This window comes from Myxine glutinosa, chromosome 8 (assembly GCF_964187855.1).
Source record: "Myxine glutinosa chromosome 8, kmMyxGlut1.1, whole genome shotgun sequence".
Classification (NCBI taxonomy): domain Eukaryota; kingdom Metazoa; phylum Chordata; class Myxini; order Myxiniformes; family Myxinidae; genus Myxine; species Myxine glutinosa.
This window is the reverse complement of record NC_136268.1, coordinates 49,700,984-49,720,385: the sequence shown is the minus strand read 5'-3', so window position 1 is coordinate 49,720,385 and position 19,402 is coordinate 49,700,984. Positions and strand designations below refer to the sequence as shown.

Sequence of the window (19,402 nt, the reverse complement as noted above, 5' to 3'; positions counted from 1 at the left end):
CCGAGCCCCGAGAGGAGCCACGGCAGAAAAATATGTTTCTCTGTGTTGGAAATCAATAGTGAAACCACACCAATGATTAGAAACCAACAAATATTGTATTGAAAATCACACCAGAATAACGGTACAACCAATAGCAATCAAAAGTACACTTCATACATCTTATGATGGTACCATCAGCTAAAGTCAGATAACTCACTGCGTTCCATCCAAGTGAGTGAAAAAGAACACTCCTCAATGTCTCTATAACTCAAAGGTGATCCCATCCTGCGAGTAGTGATGAGGCGATGAGGCGAGTAATGAGGCGTAGGCAAAGCGTAGACAGTCACGTGGTCCAAACCAAAGGCAAACTGGCGGTGGAATGGGAAGTCCCAAAGGCCCCCTCTAGACGTACATGTTCACAGTTCAATCAGCGAACCGCAACGTAATCCTCAAACACCGCGTTTGTGCACACACATCCCCGACAGACGACAGGATGGTGAGAAAAGCTGACGCGTAGCAAAACCTTTTTCGGTGAGCGAAGCGCGAGGGTCAAAATGGCCGACGGCTCTTACTTGAGGCGAAGCGACCAGGCGAGGATTCTTCAGAATCTCAACGCCTAAACCTGACTACGCAGGTTTCTCAATCCTCTAGCGATAATGCCTATCGCAGGAAGTTCCTTTCAAGGAAACTCGAAGTTCACTCGTGACTTTCGTTCGATAATGCTCGCTACGGAGCTGGAAGCCACGCGTCTTGTCCGACTTTTCTCGCCACGCCTTCTTCTTCCTCCCCCTCGTCGGCTTCCGGTTCTCCATCCGGTTTCCTGTTTCATTTAAAATATTAACCCTTTTTGCCTTTTAACAACAATAACCTTACCTTTTAACAACAATAATCGCCGTTTCCTTCAAACCCCAATGATAATTATAATACATAACCAGAAATGTTTCAAGTGGATGAAAACCACAACAACGGAAGTGACGAATCCGTAACACCTGGAAGAAGCAGATGTAGAGAAGGCCCTGGAAGAAGCAGATGTGGAGAAGGCCCTGGAAGAAGCAGATGTGGAGAAGGCCCTGGAAGAAGCAGATGCAAGATCGAATAGAGAGATTAAACAAAAATTTTTTTTACTGGAAGGCATTTAAAGGCTTCAACTTAAATTACAACATAATGGACCATTGAGAGAGGCCTTTGTCCTGCAGTAGACTAAATCGGCTGGTCATGTCAAGCCCATGAAAAAATGTGACTTATTTAACAGTGATCTGCTTTAATAAAAATGGAGGAATCTTCTTGGACGTTGAGTTGTAAAGTTGGAATAGCTGCACCCTTCCTCACCATCATTGATCTCGTTTAAATTCTTCAATAATGGAGTCTGCTTGAAATTGCCTTGTATCTTTCTGTGCATTTGAAAAGTAAGTTGGTCTTGGCACCCATGGATCCAAGCAGTTGGCCAAAGTCAGGGCCCACCCAGACATCACTGTACGTACCTGTGAGGTCTCAACATGGTAGTTGTGAAATTTCTGATTGGATATTTGCTTTTGGAAATGTCATTTCATCAAAGGCGCATTTGGTCAAAATTAGACAACAGATGAAAGTTTCATTTTTGGAAATCGGACGAAATTTGTCTTTGATATCTGTGGTGTGGGGATGGGGGAGGGGAGAGGACGTTGTTTGAGTGAGGGTGGCTCGAGGAGCCATTAAAGTTCCTGTTTTGATAAGAAAAGGTGTCTTGTTTTTAGGTTGCTGCTTTATTTTGAATACACATTTGAAATGCTTTAAGGTTAGAATGAAGTCTGATGTTTTATATTTATGTTTTTGATTTCCTATTAATGCATAGCTGTAGGTGGTTCCTTTATATATTGTGTGTGCATTGGAATGGGTTGGGTGGTGGACTGGTAGTGTAAGATGTGGTGGTGGTGGTTGTGAAGTATTGGAAGAAATGAAGGGAAGCTGCAGCATGTATGAGAAGGTACGCTCGTACTTAGACACAGGTGTGGTGGGTGAAATATTCCACCATTTTTAGCACACATAATAACTTGGCCTCTTGCCACATTAAATTTTACAACTCCTTTTTATTTGTTTCAAAGCTGACATCCATCACATGGTGATCATTCTCTAACTCTGCTGCTCTAACACCTGTTTTAGCGCTCATTTGAGCTTAATGGGACCCAAAAGGAATTGGTGTTGAAGATAGCAGAACTTCTCAGTGAGGGGCAAGACCCTCATGATGGCCGTGCCAGGTACTGGGTGGACAGAGCAGCACAACTTTATCCTGGGAGTCCTGCGGTATTTACACTTAAGGTACAATTGTGATGACACGTGGCTCGAGTCTTGGCTGTTCCGTAGATTTTGGATTATTGCAGTTCTTGGCCTCGATTTAATGTTTTCAAACCACTCACTTTATTTGCAAGTGTTGTGCAATGGTCAACATCTGATGCAGTTTAAACGTCGAGCACTCGACATAATGGGCTCACTGTTCTGATATGGCAGGAGTGTATGGCGAGAAGCCCTGATGAACTGGAGGATCTTCTTCGTGCCGAGATAAACTTGCGACCACGTGACATGGACCTGCATATCCGCCTTGTAGACCTGCTGCGCTCGAGTGGGAATCCTGCGCTGGCTTTAAAGCACATTCGTGATGGCTGTCTTTTTGATGTTTTTCCTCAAAAACTTTCATGGCAACACTGCCTGCTCTCCACACTGCAGGTAAGCAGCAATAATGCTTCCTGTGCATGTTGTAAATGCTTGCCGGGTTGGTCGTGTGTGTGTCTGTGTGTGTCTGTGTGTGTAAAGTGCCCATATAAGAAAGTCTACACCCCCTTTCAGAAGTTTCACCGTTTGTTGCCTTATAGCCCGGAATTAAATCAGACTTTTTACACTTTTATTTACACATCGTAACCCCCAAATTCTACAAATTTCAGAAAATTAATGAAAAATACAAAACTAGAATATCTTGGTTGGATAAGTGTCCACCCCCCTGAGTTAATACTTGGTGGAAGCACCTTGGACAGCAATTACAGCTGTGAGTCTGTTGGGATAGCTCTCTACCAACTTTGCACACCTTGATTAGGCAATGGGCAATAGTTGCCAATTCTTCTGTACGAAACTGTTCAAGCTCAGTCAAGTTGCATGGGGAGCATTGATGGGCAGCAATCTGCAAGTCATGCCACATAATTTAATTGGATTTAGGTCGGGGCTCTGACTGGGCCACTCGAGGACATTTATCTTTTTGTTCCTTAGCCACTCCAGTGCAGCTTTGGCTGTGTGCTTCGGGTCGTTGTCATGCTGAAAGCTGAACTTCCATCCCAATTTCCACTTTCTTGCAGAGGGAAGCAGGTTTTCCTCTGGAATTTTTTCTGTGTTTTGCTCCATCCATTTTTCCTTGTATCCTGACAAGTGCCCCAGTCCCTGCTGATGAGAAGCATCCCCATAACATGATGCTGCCACCACCATACTTCACAGTAGGGATGGTGTTCTTTGGGTGATGTGCTGTGTTGGGTTTGCGTCAGACGTAATGTTTTGCATTGAGGACAAAATGGTCCAACTTTGTTTCGTCAGACCACAAAACTTTTTGCCACGTAGCTTCAAAATCTCGAGAGTGGTTTTTTGCATACAACCGTAGTAATGGCTTCCTTCTTGCCACCCTACGACACATGCCAGACTTCTGGAAGGATGTTGTTGTCACATGCACACAGTGACCAGTCTTTGCCATAAAGGCCGACAGGTTTTTCGAAGTTGCCATTGGCCTATTGGTGACCTCTTTGATAAGTATCCTTCTTGCTTTGTTGTCGAGTTTGGAGGGACGGCCTAATCGAGGCAGGATTTTGGTTTACCTTACGCCTTCCACTTCATAATGATTGTCTTGACGGTGCTCCAAGGGATATTCAAGGCCTTTGAAATATTTTTATGGCCATGCCCTGATTATGGATGGTGTTAGACGCATATTATGGTCAGCGCATATTAGACGCCAACCACCATCAAAAACAGCTCTACACCACCATCTCTTATCTTCCCCCATCCAAAACCTTTATTTTCTACCCATGCTAATTTCACCCCAGATCCACTTTTTTGAAATACCAACTTCTTTCCTGGAAGTCCTTGCAGTGTCCTTGTGTTTTATACATCTCCCAACCACCCCCTTCCCATGCCTCCTGCCTCCCCAAGCCCTGTCCCACCCAAGCCCTCTCCCTCCCACAGATCTCCTGATGTCCCTGCACTCTAATGTTGTGTTTGTGCTTCCCCTTCTCTCCCCATCTTGTCTACCACTACACTTATTATATGTTTTGTGTTCGTTTGATTTTTTGTGTGATAAATGTTAGCTCTTTCACGAGCCTCGATCCTGCATACAAAAAAAACAAAAAACAAACAAACAAAAAAAACCCCTTTAGTTGCCTCTTAAGACATGCAGGGATGCGGTGTACCTATTCTAAATCTGGGTACACACCGGAGACAAAGGGAAAGATAAAATAAAGTGTTTTAAGCCGGCCGGCACTCAGATTGCTGAACGAGATCGTTGAATGAAGTCGGCAGTACAATGTGGCCCGAAGTCGCTCGCGAGGGGAACGCACAAGTTTGAAAGTTGTGCCTTTCCACAACTTTATCCTGGAGATCTTTTGAAAGCTCCTTGGTGCTCATGGTTGTCTTTGCTGTGAAATGCACGACCCAGATGAGGAAACCGACAGGAACAGCCGATTTTGATGCAAAACAAAAGCTGAAAATTTTGAAAGGTGTGCGGACTTTCTAAAAGGCACTATATATATATATATATATATATATATATATATATATATATATATATATATATATATATATATATATATATATATATATATATATATATAATCTGAAATCCACAGAATCTTGTTTCTCTCAGTCTGAGAGTCCTTTAGGTGCTTTTTTGCAAACTCAAAGCGGGCTTTCATGTGTCTTTCACTGAGGAAAGGCTTCCGTCTGGCCACTCTGCCATGAAGCCCAGATCGGTGGAGTGTTGCAGTTTTGGTTGTCCTTCTGGAAGTTTCTCCCATCTCCACACAGGATTTCTGGAGCTCAGCCAGATTGACCATCGGGTTCTTGGTCACCTCTATTACCAAGGCCCTTCTCCCCCGATTGCTCAGTTTGGCCGGGCGGCCAGCTCTAGGAAGTGTCCAGGTTGTTCCAAACTTCTTCCATTTAAGAATTATGGAGGCCACTGTGCTCTTGGGACCCTTCAATGCAGCAGAAATTTTTTTGTAGGCTTCCCCAGATCTGTGCATCGACACAATCATTTATTTGAGCTCTGCAGGCAGTTCTTTCAACCTCGGCTTGTTTTTTGCTCTGATATGCATTGTCAGCTGTGAGACCTTATATAGACAGGTGTGTGCCTTTCCAAATCATGTCCAATCAATTGAATTTACCACAGATGGACTCCAATGAAGGTGTAGAAACATCTCAAAGATGATCAAGAGAAATGGGAGGCACCTGAGCTAAATTTCAAGCGTCATAGCAAAGGGTAGGAATACTTATGTCAATGTGATATTTCAGTTTTTTCTTTTTAATAAATATTTGCAAAACTTTAAAATCCTGTTTTCTCTTTGTCATTAATGGGGTATTGAGTAAATTGATGAGGGAAAAAATGAATTTAAACGATTTCAGCACGAGGCTGCAACATAACAAAATGTGAAAAAAGTGAAGGGGTCTGAATACTTTCTGAATGCACTGTGTGTGTGTGTGTGTGTGTGTGTGTGTGTGTGTGTGTGTGTGTGTGTGTGTGTGTGTGTGTGTGTGTGTGTGTGTGTGTGTGTGTGTGTGTGTATATATATATATATATATGTATATATATATATATATATATATGTATGTATGTATGTATGTATATATACAAAACAACAAAAACAACAGGCATTTTTTAAGGCCATTTTCCCTGCAAGAGCGGGGGTCTGTATGTGTGTATATATATAGTAATGCGCATTACTAATGTGTCACCCTTTGACTTCTGCTAGGCATGTGATGCTCTCCGACCTGATGACATTGAGCTGCGCTTGCATCTGCTCCTGGCCATGCATGGTGTTGTGCAGCTGTCAGTAGTTACGGAGCGGATTGAGCAAGCGGCTTTAGCCCTTGTTCGGTAAGACTTGATACTTCAACATTGCATCGCTTAACTTGTTTTGTCTTACTTTTCTTTTTCTGTTTTCATTTCAAACCATGTTTGTATGTTGTCATTCTTCAAACCTTTAAAATCTTGTATTTTTGTTGCACCATTAAAGAAACTTTACTACTTTTCTTGATTGGGGTGAAAGCTGGTTAAGTCCAATAAAAGTATGCATGTTTAAAAAAAGAAAAAAAAGAAAAACACTTTTCCTTTTGGCAAGATCCACATGGGAGCCTTCCTTAACTAACACTAATGGATCGCCATGGATTTCGTGATGATGATCTATTTTTGTTGAGTTTCGGTTTGAGATGGTGTTACAGGGAAAGCTGATGAAAGAATGGAATCTGCCCATGTTTGTGCATGAATCGCACCACTTGTAGGTTTGACCAGGAACTTGGCCGAGAAATGGGTATGCGACAAGGGACCGTTGTGGATGCTCTCCTGCTAGAGTTGCAGGGACATCTCTTCTTGCATGTGGCAAAGATGCTGTTGCGTCGAGCTCGTGATCGCTCTGTCTCCTGGAGAGCGATAGCTGACCAAGCCGCCTACTCCTATCTCCTCGCTTTCAAGGTTTGTCCTCGTCATGAACTTGCATAGATTGTTGTTTTTTTTGGCAGTTTCCTTTCAATGCTTTTATTAGTCCCCTACCGGTGTACACCGGAGGGGACTATAGGTTTGCACGCCGTCCGTCTGTCCGTCACGCAAGGAACAGTTCTCCGGACTTTTTTTCTAAACTCTTAATGCCAGCGATTTCAAACTTGGTACATGGTTTCCTCATGATAAGTTACAGATCAAGTTCGAACTTCACGACGTTTCAATCATTTTTGACAAAGTTATGGCACTTTGAACTTTGGTAATTCTGATAATTCTGATGCTCCTTAACTCAGTGCCATTTTAAGTTTTAATTTCCTTTAAAACCCATTTTCTCTGCAATAATTGGACCGATTGAGATCAAATATTCACCGTAGCGGGGACTCGGTATGTAGAATATTTTAATGGTAATTATGACGTCACAGGTCACGTGGTTCGGCCGCCATATTGTTTTTCATGAAAACACGAAAACACCTTTTTCTCTGCAACGGCTGAACAGATCAAGGCCAAACTTTGCAGGCAAAATCGCATACCCATGACGAACAAAAAAGTCAGCGAGCATGACGTCATACGTCACATGGTTTCAGAGTTGTGACGTTTTTAAGCGTGAACCTTTAAAACCGAGCCCCTCCCTCATTTTTGATCCAATCAAGGGGAAACTTCACAGATCTGTTCAGCATGTCTGTCTACTAAAATGTCATTTTGGAATTTGCGATAGGGCATGTGGTTTGGCAGATATCGTTAATTAAACGAAAATATTTTTTTTAAAAATGGATATCTCTTGAATCGCTCGTACCTCAGACCGTGAGTTGGTAATTATATAATTCACACAGTGCAATACGTGCAGGCTGCTCCACGGAGCGACCTTGCGGGCTTATCAACGAGGCGAGGCGTGACACACACGCGTCTCAGCATACCTCAGATCATCAAGTTTGAAAACCAGCATCAACCGTGCATAAATTTGCATCTTCGATCATTTTTGACAAAGTTATGGCACTTTGAACTTTGGTAGGGGACATGTATTGCAGCGCAACACTCAGAATGCTTGTTTTATTTTATTTATTTCTGTAAATGCAGAGGTAAAAGATCTAGTGGATGTTTTTTAGTCGGTACTTGATAATAAGGTACCTCTACCAGGCTGAACAATTTACATTTTGTAGCCCACGGTATATAAGCATGGAAACGGCCTTAAAACGACGATGATTATTATTATGATGATGATGATGATGACTGACATGGACATACATTAGGACCTTAACCAAAATCGAATCGGCTTGCTCTTGTCACCTTCGCAACTCGTCCACAAAGTTTTGTCACAACCCGTCCACAAGGTTTTGAAATATCGTGTTGTATATCATTTTCTGGTCCCATCTCTCAATGGTGAAGAATCGCTTAAAATTCTTATTTATTCTATCGACTGTATTAAATATGACTAGCTACGTCTGTAATTGTGAACTGTGATCAGCTCATGAGCCAGTATTTGCAAGCCAAGGACACCGTCGCAAAACTGAAAGCCGCCATTGCAGTATGTAACAAGAAGCTTACTGTTTCGGACATAGCAAACTGTGATGAACTTGTGAAACTTTATCCAGGTTTACCTAGTTATGACCTGTTTAAGTGGTTTTTAGCAGAAGTATCCCCTCATGCACAGAACCTTCATTATTATAAGGGGAAATTATCAATGGAAGACAAGTCCTGGCAAATAAACAATCCTACAAAACTCGGAGTTAAGCGATCTCAATCTTTAGAGGATCAACTACTCATGACACTCATGAAGCTTCGGCTTGATCTTCGCCGCGAGGAGGACCTCGTATTTCGTTTTGGATTAGGACAAAGCACCGTCTCCCAAGTTTTGTTCGCAAGTGTACAGCCAATATGTCAAGACCTACTCTCAAGTGCCTTGTTGGTATTACACCTAGCGTAACAATTTCATACATTTCCAAACCTACAGGAGGAAACACGTCGGACAAAAAAATTGTAAAGATGACGAACATTGTAGACGAGTTCCAGCCCGGCGATATTTGTATGGCCGATCGAGGTTTCAACATTCAGGAACTGTTCTTGCATAAGCAGGTTGTTTCTCTTCTCCAATGGGAACCCCCCTTTCCCTCAAATATTTCTTTAAATCGCTGGATTTTAATGCCAAAAAACGCTGAATTTCTTTCACATTAGCCATCTTCCTTTCCGTAAACACAGCGTCGATCGTAGACAGACGCTTCCTCTTCTGGGTTCGTGTTTACCTTTGCCCCCTTTTCGATCCCATCATGCTTTGCGGTGGAGCGCCCTCTGTTGATATTTAGCGATTCGCGATAAGGTCTATGCCTTAGGGCTGCCACGGTCGACGGTATCGACCATCATTCATGATAGGGAACGTATTCTCGCATACGTCACTGAAAAAGCGCCGCCGGCTAAGACTGCTAAAATGTGTGTTTGTGTTCAGAAGAGACGCCATGTTTAAGGTGAATAACATAATCTTATAAATTTTATTTATTATTCTTTACAAATGCATTTATTAATTGTGTTCATTACTCATTAAAAAATATGACTAAAATGTGTTTTTAGTGTTCTATAAGGTTTTGCGATAGTTATATACTATCATTCATTTCATTTTAATCATTCATTGAATCATTTAGGTGTTTGAATTCATTCATTTAGTTCATTCATTCATTCAATGAATTCATTCATTCATTCATTGAATCATTTAGTTCATTTTAAGGCATTTTTCAGGCATTACGCCCGGTTTACGTCAAAAACCGAGTTACGTCACGGCTTATGGAACCAATTAATGACGTAGGCCGGGGTATTACTGTATATTTATATTTATATATATTTATATATTGTTGCGGTTCTGAGAATGTACATATTGATTAATGAAGGTTAAAGGTTTTGCCCCCATAGTTGGTCCACAAGCAACACGTAGGTCACCTTAGAACGTTAGTTATTTCATAGTATATGTGAGATTAGGCCATTTCCAATAGTGATACCTGCGTTGTGTAAAAGAAATAAATAAGAGTAGGTCCCGTTCATTTTGCAGCCCACCCTCCAATCGACCTCGTTGCGCACCATCCAGTCTGCGCCCCATTCCCCATTGCGCACCCTCCAGTCTGTGCCCCATTGCCCCTCGCATTAGGATGCTGAAACCAGCCAAATGCCACGAGGTAAGGCCTGGAAAAGGGGCGGAGCGCGAGGTCGGGGGTGTGGCCACATCAAGCAGACATCAAGGGCGGAGCTGGTAAGACCCCAACAACCAACCAAGGCTCAGTGGGCATGGCCTAAGGGGCGTGGTAAGTGCGCGTCTGGCACATTCCAGAGGGTTCGCTGGGCGGCGCTATATAACCGCGCACGCAAAGCCCTTCGATAGGACTTACCAGAGGGCTGATGCGCTTGATCGAGAGGACTGTGCGGAAAGGACTGAGCTCGCTCGCATGGAGAGGACTGAGCTCGCTCGCATGAAGAGGACTGACGTAACTGCAATCATTGTAAGAGGACTGTCCAGGACTTGAGAGTATTTGCGCTTTGCATGAGGATTGTCACGTTTGGCATTGGTGGAAGGACTCGCTGGGGGAACTTTGAGTGCAAGAACTCGTGGAGGATTTGGCTTTGGGCTTGCTGGAAGCGCATATAAAGCGCTGGTATTTCTATTACGTACGTGGCCGTGAGCCGCACAGTAACCGCCAGCCCAGCTTACCGATCCCCCCATATAATTGTCCGATCCGCGCCAACGACACGCGGAGAGCTTGCCTGCCGTCTACCATCTTCTTCGTGGTACGAGTCGGGGACCAGAGCGAGCTGTGGACGCCATCTTTGGACCCTTGACCCGACCATCTACAACCCCCGTGTGAGTCTGAGTCTGAGTGCGAACGGGCCCGTGTCCAGGGATAAGTTAAGACTGTCATTAAGGCTGCCCTGTGTGTCTGCTTCTTCTTCTTCACTGTACATTGCTTCTTCTTCATTGTACAAAGTGTAATAAATTGCTTGTTCTTCCTGTTTCCTCTTAATTCGACCGTCTTTGTGATTTCTCCATTGGGTAAACGTGGCACGATTAGAAACTGCTCCAATCGGGTTAGTTCCTGTTAACGGCCTGAATCGCGGCTCGCTATCGCTCGGCGTGTCCACTAAAACCGTGGTTCGGGCGGGGTTATTTCCTTGCTTCATGGCCGGCGTGAGTAATCTATATATATATAAAACACTGTGTGTGTGTGTGTGTGTGTGTGTGTGTGTGTGTGTGTGTGTGTGTGTGTGTGTGTGTGTGTGTGTGTGTGTGTGTGTGTGTGTGTGTGTGTGTGTGTGTGTGTGTGTGTGTGTGTGTGTGTGTGTGTGTGTGTGTGAGTGATGTTACCACCGATAGACTCCTAAACGGAGAGGCTCACGTACTTGATATTTGGCACAGACATGGCCATTGAGCCTGGGAAGAACATGGCCGACCTAAGAAAAATTATTTCATAATATTTTTTTACCTCAGGGCATTTCAGCGAGGATCCAGCCGGCCGTAAAACATTAGCATTAATAAATAATAATTTAATACAAACAATAATAAACATTAGCATCCGGCCGTAAAACATTGCTTCAAAAAGGGGACCAAAAAACAACAACTACCACGGTCCCCGAAAAGGCCAACCCCCGCTTTGCGGGGAAAGATGGCCTCTAAACGGTGGTTTATTTCAGCGAGGAATATTATGCACGGAATCTGACCGGTGGCAGAGCAGCGCGCTGATTCGCTCAGAGGGATCACGTGATGTTTCTTGCCGCCATTAACTCAGTTACGCGTTCGCACGTATTTCAGAGCGAAAAGCGATTGCGTTTTTTCACATTTCAGCGAGGAACATTGCCATTCACACCACATAGGTTTTTGTTTCTTTCATCTTTAGATCCATATTTTTTTTCAGCGAGGAATATTATACACGGAATCTGAATCGGTGGCAGAGCAGCACGCTGATTCGCTCATTCGCGCTCATTGATGACGATCACGATCACGTGATGACGTGATCACGAATGACGTTCGTGACGCGATCACGTGATGTTCCTTGCCGCCATAAACTCACAGCAAGTAGCATAGATTTTAGCATGATTAGCATTTAGCATGATTTAGCATAGATAGTAGCATGTTTCACATATATTTGTTTTCAGCGAGGAATATTATACACGGATTCTGACAGAGCAGCGCGCTGATTCGCTCAGAGCGATCACGTGATGTTCCATCCCCGCCGCCAGTTGGCTTCACTTTTCACGGAGTATGAGCGTTCTATACATTTTCAATTCAGTGCGCCCGACTCGCTCACGTACTTGATTTGTGGCATAGACATGGCCATTGGGCCTTCACGGTGTAATTTGTGCGAGGCTTTTGTCCGAGTGAGCTTGACTCGAGAGGGCGAATGTACGGGTTGGGAATGTACGGGCCTCCCTTCCCCCGCCCGGCAACGCCGGTACTGGAGGGCGTCACAGGATCGGTGAGTCTCCAAAAGCCGCTTCGTGCTGTTGCGAAGATTCAGGACGATGTCGCGATTGTTGTGCAGCTCTCCACCCATGAGAACTGCAACGTCATTGTTGACTGGCCCTCCCCTTCCTCCCCTTCCTCCCCTCCCCTTCCCCCTTCCCCCTCTCCCTCCCCTTCACTCCCCTCCCCCTCCCCCCTCCATTCTCCCCTTCCCCCCCTTCCCCTCCCCCCTTCCCCTTCCCCCTCCACCCTTCCCCCTCCACCCTTCCCCCTCCACCCTTCCCCCTCCACCCTTCCCCCTCCACCCTACCCCCTCCACCCTACCCCCTCCACCCTACCCCCTCCCCTTACCCCCTCCCCCTCCCCTCCCCTTTCCCCTTCCCCCTTCCCCTTCCCCCTACCCTTCCCCTCCCCTTCCCCCTCCTTTCCCCCTCCTTTCCCCCTCCACCCCTCCCCCTCCCCTTCCCCCTCCCCCTCCCCTTCCCCTCCTCCTCCCTTTCCCCCCTACCCCTTCGCCCCTCCCCCTTCCGTTGAACTTGGGGACGACTAAGAAGAAGACCTTTGTTGGTTGAAAGCTTGTCGAAAATTAAAGATCGACGTCCTGAAGCTATGTCCGCGTATGATTTAATCTCCCGATTTTATATATATATATATATATATATATATATATATATATATATATATATATATATATATATATATATATATATATATATATATATACATACATACATACAGTATATATATATATATATATATATATATATATATATATATATATATATACACATACATACATATATAGAAATATATGTATGTATGTGTGTGTATATATATATGTGTACATATATCGGGATTCCTCCTTAAACTCAAGAAGAGGCACGTTTGAAGCAGCAAGAGTGGTTTAATAATCGAACAAAACACAATTGTGGAGCGCGTCCAGAATCGCAGAGCTTTGTCACACAAGGCAGCAGTACAAAGCTGAGCCACACTGAAAATACTCTGAAACAAGATTCCTTATATAATCGAACAAAGTCTAAAAAACTCTCCGCTGAAGTAATGACCTCAGATAAGAGAGGGCCGAGTTTGAAGGCACAGATGTGTGTGAAAGTAAGATAGTTCTCAAGCTATTATTCCAAACAAGCTGGGCTTACAAGGCCCAGGGATGCGTTCTCATAATAGAGTTCAATGGTGATTACACTTGGCAGTAAAACATATTGAGCCAGGCACATACAAATCAAAGGATACATATTAGATCATACTCTGCTCGAGGTTAAACAAGAATTAAATGGCAACTATTCCCATAACTTTTCCCTTTGGCAAATGTTGAAAAACGTCTCCAAGGCTGGATCTGACCGAGCCGTGAAACAACATGTTTTGCAATTGAATCTAGTTTTTTTGAAGCAAGCAAAAGAAAGACAATTATATATATATTTCTCAGGTGCCCTGGGTCACGTGGTGCCCCCCCCCCCCTCTGCCCGACATATACACAGTACATATATTAATTGACGTGTGTGAAAATTACATGGCGAAACCAGAAATCGAACCCATGTCCTCTGGGGAATCGTCGTTCCAGTGCTCTGCCATCTGAGCTATATGGGCGAACCTGACCAAGCATGCACTTTTCCCACACATATAATTGCCACTCTCTTTCCCTCACTGCTTCCGGGGCACTCGCTGCCAACCATCGCAGCACCAACGTTGGTACGGGCTCTTTTCTCTGAAACCTCAGAGACAGTCAATGAAACTTGATCACAACCTTCATCACCCATGATGTACCATAGTTTGTTCACGGCATCAAAAATATCAGGGTCTGAGGTCGTTTGTGGGTGGTTTGAGTGACTTGCTCCTGATCCAGGTGAGCTTCAGGACCTGCGGTCCTATTTTTTGCGGAGGTGAAATTAACCACGTGATGTGCAACGCGCGCATAGTAAAACAAGTGTTCATTTACACCTGCAGGACGTCTCATAAATTAAGATACGAGCACACATGACAAGTGTTCATTCACACCCGAGGCTTCAGACTTTGGCACGCTCATGAATAAACTGTTCCAACCCGTCATATTTGATGGGCTTCTTACTAGTTATGTTATATATATCTAGGAATAGGTATCCACAACCAGTGGTGGGAATTTTAGAAAACTTGGTGGAATTATATATGATGCAAATGATGAACTGATTGGATTGTGGCATCAAGAGGTAGAAGGTCAGAGGTCATTTTGGGTAAAAATTTGATAACTTTAGACCAGCTGAAGGGATTTAAATCATATTTGGTGCAAGTATGTATCATGATATAACCATGAATTTAGATTTTGGAGTCAAAGGTCAGAGGTCATTTTCAGTAAACATTATTTCGTTAATGCTTTAACTTAAGAACCGTTGAAGGGATTGAAGTCAACTTGGTGCAAGTATGTATAAGGATGTAATAATCTGTCGTGATGTCAAAGAGTGCTGTTCTAGTTTCATCTTTATTCACTTTTCATTTTTCTCCTACTGCTTGAGCGATTTCCATACGGCTTTCGACATTGGATCGCCTACCCATGGATATATAAATTTTTAAACAAAGTTGCTTGATTGGATGTAAAATATGGCTGGTGTTCCAAAAAAATAGAAATGCACTCTGTGGAGCTCATACCTCCACCTGGCTGAGCAGTTTACGGTTTGTATCCCACTTGAAGCTGAAGGGAAATAGTTCGTGGGCTGAGTAGGGTTTACATGCACCCCCCCCACAACTTAACTTCCCGGGTATGTCCATGTACCCCCCACCCTAGGGGTTAGGAAAAACCATGTTAACAGAAAAAAAACTCATTCCCTCATAGTTTGACCTCTGGTGACCTCATTAGTGACCTCATTTGCATATAACACATATCATTGTAAAGAGTGTCCCAGGACAAACATTCTGAGGGGTCATATGCAACCATAGGATGACGAGGTAAAAAGTTATGGCCATTTGAATTTCGCCTACCCCTAATTTTCGGAAATCACTGACACGGGGGGGGGTAACATCAAAATATGCGTGGGAGGTACCTTGGGAATGAGTTTTTTTTCTGTTAACATGGTTTTTCCTAACCCCTAGGGTGGGGGGTACATGGACATACCCGGGAAGTTGAGTTGTGGGGGGCATGCATGTAAACCCTACTCAGCCCACGGACTAAAAGGTGTATGCTGTGAAGAAAAACAGGTTGAGATGGTTTGGTCATGTGTTGAGGAAGGATGAAAGTGACTGGTTGAGAAGAGTGATGGAATTGAATGTAGAAGGAAGTCGAGGATGGGGAAGACCGAGGAAGACTTGGCCAAAGATGGTGGAAGAAGAAATGCGGGCAAGGGGACTAACAAGGAGAGATGCAGAAAATAGGGAAAAATGGAAAAGATTGTCATGAGGCCCGCAAGGCTAAACCCCGCTCAAGCAGGGAAAATGGCCTTAAAATGCCTGTTGTCTGTTGTTGTTGACAGGCTGGATCTGGATTTTCACCTGATCCTAAATCGAATCTGCTTGTTCTTGTCACTTAACCAACTCATCCACCCAGTTTTATTATCACTCGTCCACAACATTTTGAAATATGATGCTATATATATATATTTCTTTTCTTTTTCTCTCAATGGTGAAAAACAATCGCAAACAATTCTCTGGTCTGGATCCGGATTCAAATGTCCACCAAAATTGAATCATTTTTTTTCCTTGACACATACCCAACCTGTCCATGAAGTTTTATCTGAATCTGGCGACAACTTTTTGAGATATCATGCTGTCTCGTTTTTGGCCTTATTTCTCAATGGCGAAGAATCACTTTAAAAATTGTCGTGTTCGGATCTGGTTCTTCACCAAAATCTAATCATTTTGTCCTTGCCACACACCCAAACTCTCCACCAGGATTCGTCTGAATCAGTCAACAACCTTTTGAGATATTCTGTTCGCACAGACAAACAGACAGGGGTGAAACTTAACCCTTCCCCACTTTTCAGTGGCAGAGGTAAAAATCAGTTTTTTGTCGGCATGGGTTTCATGGTGTTTCAACAATCGGGAATAAATGGCCTCGACCTCACTTCACTCAGCCTCAGCTGAATTATATATTTAAGTGTATTAAATATTTTCTACTTTATTTATTTTATCCCACTTTTTCACTCTGGAATTTCTTTACTTAAATTATTTTTCTTAAAACCTCAGTCTCCTACTAAAACACATTTTGGCTAACTAAAATAGGATATGGATGCTTTTGCTCTGACGAAGGGTTAAGAACTGAAGAGTCAGCTTCTCTTTGCTTCCCAAGTCATACCATGCTTCAATCAATGTCCTGTTTATTTCATCCATCCATCTGCCGACACAGATCGACATTCGCCTTTGCCAGCAAGACTTGTTCAATCTGTATGGGTGTTAAATATTGGTGAGACTACAGAAGGGATGTTTCGGGCAATTTTCGTAGTTCTGGTAAGAGTATGAAGTATTATCACAGGGCTCATTCACAAGGGCTGAGTTTGGTGATTAATTTTTTTGACTAATTGTATGAATATGGAATGCATGGTCGGCTTGCTTTTAAACATGTCTGTCAGGAATTGAAATCCAGTGGTGGATTTTTGCAAATTATTGATTTGCTGATGCACCATCTCGTGTGTTTTAAAGCTTTCAGAATGTCGTCTGAGAAGACTGAACTCTGAGTCGTATAAGAATTGATGTGCATGTGACATGCTTTTCCCAGGTGTGATGGTGATTTTGGCATCCTGTGTCATTTGCTTAGGTTCCACGCCCAGAATTTGCCACTCTTGATGTCAAGTTGGCATCTGTTGGACGTCTCCATGCCTTGTGCTGTGAAAGGCGCAGTCAAGCAGGTACTTTTTTTTATGACATACCCCATAGGGCAAAGCCGTCTTGAACAGTGTTTGTCTGTATGTATGTATGTATGTATGTATGTATGTCCCCTCAAACGTACACCAATCAGAGTTGAGGATCTGGTCGCTTGACAGTGGTGATGTGGTCATTACGGCGGTGCAACGGCTGACTCTACACACTGCCATTTTGATTCATATGCCGTTCAGGCCAGACATATCGTCGAACCTGTCATATCTCACAATCGCCATGCTCTACCTTTACTTTTCTTTCAGTGTGAAACACAAACAACCCGATTGTTAAAATGACCATCAAATATCGAAAGCATAGGCGTTAGGGTCTTCCAATGACACAGTACGTATAGGCCTCAGGCCTCAGGCTTAATGCCTTCAGAGTTCATGCCTCACCTTCAGGTTGCTTCAGACAAATTCGCACAGGTTTCTTAATACAGTAATATTGTTTTCGTAATCTATCTATAATTCCATTAATCTCTGTGTGTATGTGTGTATGTGTGTATGTGTGTATGTGTGTTTGTATGTTTGTCTGTGACCGCTGTTTCTCGACAACCACGGGTCCGATATACTTGAAACTTGCCAGGTATATTGCTGGGGACCCGAGGATGTGCCTTTTCAAGGTTTTAAATTAATCGCAGAAGTAGTTACCGAGCTATGTCCAAAAAACGATTCAACCAATCAGAGAGCAGCGAGCTATCACGTGTGCCGAACGTGGCGAACAGACTCTGCCTCGGATGGCACATTTGAGAGCGTATTCATTTATTTCCCGTCGGCAAACTATGTTGGCGTTAAACGATGTTTTAAAACTAATTAAAACTAATTTGCGATTCTTTCGCTTTCCTGCGATATGCGACCTTCCGGAGCTCCTGTGAGAGCGTGCGCCATTACGGATAGTACGGGTACGGGCATGCCATATGTTGGCGTTAAACTATGTTTTAAAACTAATTAAAACCATTTCATGTAAATAGAGGGGGGGGGGGGGGGGGGATTGTCACTGTACTCGCAAGCCGTTCGCCGTTCGCTTTGGCGTTGCGAATGGACCAAAACATTTCATGGACCAAACCATTTCATGTAAAGCGTTCGCCGTTCGCTTTGGCGTTGCGAATGGACCAAAACATTTCATGAACCAAACCATTTCATGTAAATAGAGGGGGGGGATATAATTTTAGATATAGATATAGTACGGGCATGCCCTAGTCTATCTATAATTCCAGTAATCTCTGTGTGTATGTCTGTGTGTCTGTGTGTCTGTGACCGCTGTTTCTCGACAACCACGGGTCCGATATACTTGAAACTTGCCAGGTATATTGCTGGGGACCCGAGGATGTGCCTTTTCAAGGTTTCATATTAATCGGACAAGTAGTTACCGAGCTATGGCGATTTAGCCGTTCGCCGTTCGCTTTGGCTTTGCGAATGGACCAAACCATTTCATGTAAATAGAGGGGGGGGTTCTGTGGTCGTTGCGAATGGACCAAACCATTTCATGTAAATAGAGGGGGGGGTTCTGTGGTCGTTACTGCCACGTGGTTTCAAAGTTGTTTTTTTTGTTGTTGTTGTTTGCACGCATGTTTTTTTGCACGCACGTACGGGCACCCACGTACGGGCACGTCCTAGTAATAATAATAATAATAATAACGTTAATAATAATAATAATAAAGTAAATATAATCGTAACACTGTAAGCCCTTTGTCATGATTGCATGGTTCGTGGATTGAAGTAGTGTATGGTTGGTTCATTGTTGACTCGGAACGTATAGAATAAACCAGTGTCTCAATACAATCTCCTCTTTTCCATGGTGATAGACAGCTTCGAGACTTGTAGGTATTAAATTATTTTGAAGTACTCTATCATTTGCTAACTAACTGGTATCCCCACCCAGTGAACTATCAACCTAGTATCTAGTTTCTAGTGGTAGTAGTGTTTTCTAGTGAGTGACTGGTATCAGTGAAGTGAATAGTGAACTATTGAGTATAAACTGGTATCCCCACCCAGGTCATACTGTCCTCTTCAACTAAAGTATCAAACAAGCCCGGCTATGCCGCTGTTAGACTTTTGGTCTTGTTTACCCATGACAATAAACTACTTGTGGAGAAATATGTTAACAGGGAAATCAAAACCTCATGTGTATCTATTGTTGTCGTCGTTACGGTTGCATGGTACGAACTTGACGAGTCATATCATGACCCTAGAGGTTAGGTCATTTGACGGCTCCAGGTCGGATCATGGCCTTTGACCTCTGTCGTGATCATGGAACCGACGAGTCAGCCAAGCCATATATGCTTGCTTTCAGCGAGTGCTCTGACACAGACAGATTGTCAAGACAATCTCCTCCCTTTCTGAGTCACCCCCACCTTTTATGCCCCCAGGCACGTGCATCATCATTGACAAACCATGCCATGTCCCTCCCTCCCCTTTCTCTCACCCAGAGCCCTTTGAGGTAAT

General features: G+C 43.5%; 1 protein-coding gene across 3 annotated transcripts in view; it reads left to right on the top strand.

The window, feature by feature from the left end:
- RANBP2 (RAN binding protein 2) overlaps positions 1-19,402 on the top strand; it is a 239,538-nt gene that overhangs the window by 30,289 nt on the left and 189,847 nt on the right. For all 3 annotated transcript variants that reach the window (XM_068124437.2, XM_068124434.2, XM_068124436.2), the window contains exons 4-8: positions 2,119-2,274; positions 2,464-2,679; positions 5,952-6,076; positions 6,481-6,670; positions 16,858-16,948. In XM_068124437.2, the coding sequence (XP_067980538.2) occupies positions 2,119-2,274; positions 2,464-2,679; positions 5,952-6,076; positions 6,481-6,670; positions 16,858-16,948 (778 nt within the window). The remainder of the gene's footprint in view (positions 1-2,118; positions 2,275-2,463; positions 2,680-5,951; positions 6,077-6,480; positions 6,671-16,857; positions 16,949-19,402) is intronic.